Source organism: Bactrocera oleae, chromosome 6 (genome assembly GCF_042242935.1).
Source record: "Bactrocera oleae isolate idBacOlea1 chromosome 6, idBacOlea1, whole genome shotgun sequence".
Lineage (NCBI taxonomy): Eukaryota > Metazoa > Arthropoda > Insecta > Diptera > Tephritidae > Bactrocera > Bactrocera oleae.
This window is the reverse complement of record NC_091540.1, coordinates 3,025,169-3,032,669: the sequence shown is the minus strand read 5'-3', so window position 1 is coordinate 3,032,669 and position 7,501 is coordinate 3,025,169. Positions and strand designations below refer to the sequence as shown.

The 7,501-nt window shown below is 25.7% G+C and overlaps 1 protein-coding gene across 1 annotated transcript; it reads left to right on the top strand.

The window, feature by feature from the left end:
- Positions 1–177: 177 nt before the first annotated feature.
- On the top strand, positions 178–2,238 carry NHP2 (NHP2 ribonucleoprotein). Its single transcript, XM_014232977.3, has 2 exons — positions 178–521; positions 1,888–2,238. Exons 1-2 carry the CDS (start codon positions 274–276, stop codon positions 2,117–2,119), a joined length of 480 nt encoding a protein of 159 aa, XP_014088452.2. The 5' UTR covers positions 178–273; the 3' UTR covers positions 2,120–2,238.
- The last annotated feature ends 5,263 nt before the right edge of the window (positions 2,239–7,501 follow it).

Below are 7,501 nucleotides of genomic sequence, written 5' to 3'. Positions count from 1 at the left end.
ACTACACATGTAATGCGCATTGTAATGAAGGTGTATTTAAAGCTTAACATTTTTAAAATAATTTCTTATTGTTTTGTATTTACAAAATTCTGCAACCCTGAAGCACAGAAAATTCGGCGCCGTTCCATTTTATAACAACGGCGACGATTCTAGCTTTCAACTTGTCAAATCGCATTGACATTGATTTGTCAATTTTCACGTGTTTACGGATTCGACAAAATTTTTATACACATATCCTAGTTTCTTCAACACGCTTAATTAAATAACATAAAAATGGTAAAAGTCAAGAGTGAACCTATCGATCAGGATGCCTCTGTTATTTCTGTAACAAATGTGTCGGTCAAAGAGGAGGATAGTTATGACGATAAACTGAAGTATGTGAACATTATTTCACAGCCGATGGCCTCACGTAAAATGGCCAAAAAATGCTATAAACTTATTAAAAAGGCAATGAAGCACAAAACCTTCCTACGTAATGGCTTAAAAGATGTACAAACACGTTTACGTAAAGGTGAAACCGGGTAAGTGATTACCAAGAATAAAGTGCGCAAAAATTCAGACATTTATTAAAATTATGCTTGTAATTTGGGTATATCTACAATTTCTCTAATATTTTGGGTCGGCTTTAGAATAACGTCCCACGCTTTCGGGGATAAAACGGGTATGGGCGGATAGAGGAGATCCTCCAGATCAAGAATATATATAGATATAGCCGCGGGAAACTTATAGTTTTCGAGATATTTACGTTTAAAGTTGAAAATTTGAACTATTTAAAGTACGTATTTTTGCGAGTTAAAATGAATTATACACTTATATTTTTCACTTTTATATCCACTAACACTTGACTAATTCGTTTTTAGAAATTTTTTTTATATTAGATGCTGCAGAAATAGCTTTATTTCAATATTTAAATCATTCTTTAATTTTATTAATTTTGACAATAACAAAATGGTTGTGAATGTCAAAACATCAGTGTTGCCATACTAATACATTTTGCAAACGAAGAAAAATAAAATTAACAGAGAGATTGTATCCTAGATACGGGAAACAACGCAAAAAGAATTTCTGCGCGTAAAAACTTTGGTACACTCCGGTGTTGGATCGACCAGAGTTATTTTTTTTTTGAAGCGCGGCCGAAGGCCACTAACGCAAAAATAAGTTCTGCGCAAAAAAACTTTGATACACCCCGTTGTTGGATCGACCAGGGTTATTTTTTTGAAGCGCGGCCGAAGGCCGCCAACGCAAAAAGGAGTTCTGCGCAAAAAAACCTTGATACACCCCGGTGTTGGACCGACCAGGGTTATTTTTTTGAAGCGCGGCCGAAGGCCGCCAACGCAAAAAGTTCTACAAGAAAAAAGTAATATTGTCATAGAGGGTATAGCATAATACTTAACATCAATGCTTTGTAATAGTTTATTTCTCTAGGTTTTGGATACCTGTATTTGGGGTATTATCTGTTTTAATTTCTTTCAGTTCAATTACAAAAGATGGCGATAAGGTAACACTGGTTATTTGAAATTTTGCAACCCTTTTGTTATTGTCAGAATTAATAGAATTTAACAATAATTTAATTATTGAATTAAACTATTTTTGCACTATATAATGTAAAATAAATGTGTACAAACGAATTAGTGAAGTGTTAGTGGATATAAAAGTGGAAAATATAAGTGTATAACTCATTCGAAATGGGAAAAATGCGTACTTTAAATAGTCGAAATTTTGAACTTTAAACCCAAATATCTCGAAAACTATAAGTTTCCCGCGGCTATATCTATATATATTCTTGATCTGGAGGATCTCCTCTATCCGCCCATACCCATTTTATCCCCGAAAGCGTGGGACGTTATACTAAAGTTTTCCCAATATTTTAACTTGTATGTCTTTTAGCATCTGCATTTTTGCTGGCGACGTAACACCCATTGACATTATGTGTCACTTGCCAGCCGTCTGCGAAGAGAAGGGTATTCCCTACGCTTATACACCAAGCCGCGCTGATTTGGGTGCTGCTATGGGTGTAAAACGTGGCACAGTAGCATTGTTGGTGCGCGAACATCAAGACTACAAAGATCTGTACGATGAGCTGAAGGAGGACTTCTCGGGCTTAAATATACCTGTTTGAGAGCTTAGAGGCAATGTGCATCGTTTTTTCTTCTCAATGATGTGCAAACGTAGTTTAAGAGATTTCTTACGCCTTTATAATGATAAGTTTAATAAAATAAGAGAATATAGAAAATAAAATTGACTTTTCATTTCTTGAAGCATACATATGTCTGCTAGTCTTAATCGCCCGAAATATAAAATTCTGTGTTTGGTTGTCCCTGTGGGATCTTTTTTTATTTGCGTATTCGCCGTTTTTTTTATCTTTTGCTTAAATTTTTTTATAATTATATTTTTTACTAAAATTACAGAAATCCATATAAATAGTATTTTGTAGCTATACTTAATTCTTGTTGTTTTGTTTTTGTTCTTTTCAGTAAATATTTTATATTATAATTGTTATTTTACTTTTTCAATACACATTTTCATTTTATATATATTCATATTTTTACTTGCTCTAATATTTTTGCATGTACACTCTGTTTTTTTTTTTTTTATTTGCATTAGCTTTTATGTTATTAAATTATTTTCTAAAGCATTTTTCTTTAAAAGATTTGCATTCCAAAAGCATCTTTTATAACAGAGAGTAGCGTTTACACAGAAAAGACGCGGCTTTGGAAAAAGTTTTATAACTGCATTTAAGACTACATAAAATATATTTATATACTTTCTTTTGTGTTTGAAAACTGCTTCTTGTTTGAATTAAAAGTTGTTTTTAGCTTCTAAAGAAGCTAACATAATTATTTCGACAGCAGAGTAATTTGTGTTTTTTTTTGTTACTAAATTCTATCGAAAGAAATATTTTACTTAAATAACAGCTAACACCTGCAGCTATAATATTAAATTCACAATTTTGCTAAATGAGAACTTTTCTAAATAAATGTTCTGCTTTTTTCAAAAAAAAAAAATTGATTTTTTACATAAAAACTTTTTTAAATATTCAAATTTTTTTAAATAAATTTATTTTGGTAAGGAAATTTTTTTCGTAATTAAATTTTTTTGAAAAGTAAATTTTATTTTCAAAATTAAATTTTATATTGAAAAATTAGATTTTTATGTGAAAAATTAGATTGTTGTCTGAAAGTTTAATTTTTTAAATTAAATCTGGTACCGGTTGCTTAGATTTTATGATTTAATTTTCGATTTTTAAAAATAGCTGTAGTTAGTGTTTGAAATGTTTTTACATAAATAAAGTATTTCAATTTATCTGCCATCAAATATTGACCTTGAAACAAAAATATTATAATTTATTGACCTTAAAAAAATAATGTATAATTAGTATTTTATGGTTTAATTTCAAATATTTTATTTAAATTATTTTTTAGATTTTATGCTTAAAATTATTGATTTTATTTTTTTGAAATAGCCGCAATTAGTTGAAATGTTTTTCAATAAAAAAAATTCAATTTATTTGTCATTAATTATTAATAACCTTGATCATTAAATAGAAATTTATTGGCCTTAAAACAAATTCTGTAAAAAACAAATATTATTATATTCTTCTTTAATAAAATTCATAAAAATTAAAAAAAAAATATTAATTTTTATAAATTTAAAAACAAGATTAAAATTTCTATTCTAAAATTAAACTGACTGCGGAAGCTTCTAATTATAAAATCATTTTTTTTTTTCAAAAGAACATATATGAAAATTAAAAAAAGAATATTTAATCGCGTATTTCTAATGAAAATCTTAAAATTTCAATCAAAATTAAACTCTGCCGTCATCATCTTTTATTATAAATTAAAAATCAAGAATTTTAAAATGAAGAAATTTTTTTTAACCAGTTAGTGGTTTCAATTTTTTTTAATTTAACACTAAAACTGCACACTGTGCAAAATGCTTTCAACTATCCATGACTACCAAGCCTGCTATATGCAGACGCATTTTTTTTGCATTAACCATATTTTTTTTTGTTTTAAAATTTTTTGTTTTATTATATTCACTTTTTTGTTTACTTTATATATGTTAAGTTTTTTATTTAGTTTTTACTTGAAGCAAATGACAATAATTTTAAAAATCGTTTTAAATAGTTGCTGTATTTTTACTTTTTAATAATAATAAGAGTTTTTTGTTTTATAATTAATTAATGAATTAAGAATAATGTAAGAAATAGCAATAAGGGACGCATTTTATAAGAGTAATAATAGTAATAATATGCAATAAAAATGTAAAAAATAATAAATCATATTTGTATGTGCATTTTATGTAATTATATAATATATATATATTTTTTTTTAAATAATTATAATCAATGCATATGTTGGTGTTATTGCTATATATATATACATATATGTGTGTGTTTAAATGTATGTATTTGTAAATATGTAACGTAAATATAATATTTATAAGAATTAAATTGTTTTATGTGCATATATCTAGTGTGTGTATGTGTGTGTGGTACACGCTTAAAACGTAGCGTTCAGCGTGTGTGGCCGAAATTCGCTGCACATTTAAAAATAAAAAAATTATGAATTAAATAGTACATTTATAATTATATTTATATAGAACATAGTTTTTTTTTTGTTTTCTTTTTTTTTGCAATAAAAGTAGTTATAATTTCATATTTAAATATATAAATTTTCTTCATATGCGCTGCAGCATACAAAAACCTTGATTTTGGTCTTCAGTATTAATTTATTGATTTTTGTTTTTTTTGTTGTAACTAGTTAGTAGCTAACATGTTTTTCTTTTACAAATTTAAATTAAACAATAATTTGCAATGCAATTTAATTTATTCTTTTTTTATATATAATTCAATACAATTTTTTACGCAATTATGTTTTCCTTCACTTTTATGTTTATTTTTGCTTTTCTTGCTTGAAAATGTTTATGAAAATTTATGCTAAACTTAGTTTTAATCATATATGTATGTATAAATTTTACAGCAGTTTTATGTTTTTGTATTTTTTTTTTTGTGTTTAAGTGTTAAATTTATAAGTTTTTGCAGTTTTTTTCTGTGTTTTAATTTTTTGTTTTCTTTTACATTTTTTTGTTTGCAGTAATTTTTTGTTTTCCTTTAAAACTACCTTTATATATTCAAGTGACGACACGTTAAAAACTTACATATATGTATGTATTTATTTTTATATTATGTATACGTATGTATATATATATATGCATATATTTTTCACGTAAAACTCAATTATTGTTTTTATTTAATTTTAATGTACTTGAAATAGTATTAGTTGTACGCGTACATACAGATTCATATTTTTTGTTGCTCCTATTTGTAGGCTTATCAATTATTTAATTTTAAAAATTAATTTTTTTATATTACACACTTAGCATTTGTAAATTATTTGCTACATACATACATACATATTATGCAAAGTTTTTTTCTTGTTTTTGTTTATGTTTTCAGTTATGCAATATTTGTAATTATTTGCGCTACAACTAAGAAATTTCGAACCTTTTGTGTTCACCATTTTTTACATTTTTTTTTTTAATTTTTTTGGATTTTTCTATTTTTTATGAAATTATGTTTTATGCCATATACATGTTTTTTTTTTGTAATTGCTGAGAAGTTAATTCAAAATAAATACTAAATTATGTTTTCATTAAAAAAAATTTAATTAATCATAAATTAAATACATATTTTTTCAATTTTTATGCACAATCGGACGATCTTTGCAATTTCTTTACTTAATTAGTGTTCTCCTTGCATTAGACGCGTAGAATGGTAGGCAAGGCATGCGCGGCGTTAAGTCGGTAAGCACTTAGAAGTTTGCTGTACAAGGAAGTTTACGTTTTTTGAGGTTATAAAATATTTGTTGATTCATAATTTTATTTCAGAAAGTTAATTTTAATTAAAATTTGAGGTTAGTAGTTGGGTGAAATTTAACTTAAAGGACTCAAAAAAAAAATGTGTTTATACATATGCTTGAGATCATAAAGGAATATATTAAACATGTAATAAAAAAATTTAATACAGTAAGAAATATTAAAAAAAAAACAAATATTAGAATTAAAATTACTTTACAGGCGCAAAAACTAATGTATATAAACAAAAAAAAAAGTTAAAGTATTAATTTTGACAAAAAAAATAAAAAATTATAAAGAATTAATTATAACAAAAAAAAAATTAAGTCTCACTTAAAAAAAATTATAAAGTATTGAATTTGAAAAACAAAACAATTGATTTTCGAAAATAAAGATATTAATTTTTGAAGAAAAAATATTAATTTTTGAAGAAAGTATATTAATTTTTGAAGAAAAAATATTAATTTTTAAGAAAAAACATTAACTAAAAAAATTATAATATTTGTACTAATTCCACATATTAATTTTGGAAAAAAAATTTAATTTTTGAAAAATAAAAACATTAATTTTGAAGAAAACAAAATATATTAAATTGATATAAAATATTAACTTGATTTAATTCAAAAAATGTATTCAATTAAAATAATCCATTCGTTAAGATTCGCATACTACTATGTTCAATAGCAAACAAAATAACTTAATTTAGTTAAAAAAAAAACTAATTGATTTTAAAAAATTAACTGAATAAAAAAAATTAAATGAATTTAAAAAATTAATTAAATTTAAAAAATTATTTAAATTTAAAAGATTAATTGAATTTAAAAGTTAATTCATTAAAAAATTTGATTTCATGTAAGAATTCCATATATTTTAAAAAACAAAAAAAATCAAAAATTTTTAAGTTGAAAACACGCTTTGACTATTTTACAAAGTCGCTTTGACTATTTTACTAATTATAGTGTCAACCCCGCCGCTGACGCAGCCTTGCGCTACCTTCTACTAATCAGCGCACAACGCCTTTCAGATTGTAACGCCCATACGCCTACGTTTTAACAAGACAGACTTACATACGTACATATGTAAGCACATGTGTTTGCATGCTCGCAACGCATTCAATTAATGTAAATATTTACTTAATTATCGCACATATAATACATACACATATATACGCTATTATATCTACTATGTATATTTCAGATGAATTATTAAGTTATAAATACATCAATATATATATATGCACGTATATATACACATGAATATATCATTATATATAAGTCAACATGCATTGCCGCGAATACGCATAAGTGGATCGCGTTGCGAAGAAGAGCAGCGCAAAAGGCTACAGAGCCTCTGACTAACTTTCTTCACTGCAACGCGAAGCGCTCAGCTCCGAAACAATTGCATGCTTTTGCTACAACTTCAATTTTCTCAATGTTTTCACTTTTTTAATTTTTTTTTTTGTTATTATTATTATTATTCATTCAAGTATATAATGTATATATTTATATATATATAATATTTTAAACTATAAACTAGGCATTATTATTTATATATTTATATGTAAATAAATGGGCGCGTCCGGGGTGTGTGTTTGCAACATGCCGAAGGCGTCAGTGCGTTGCGCCAAGTGATGGCCTGTCTG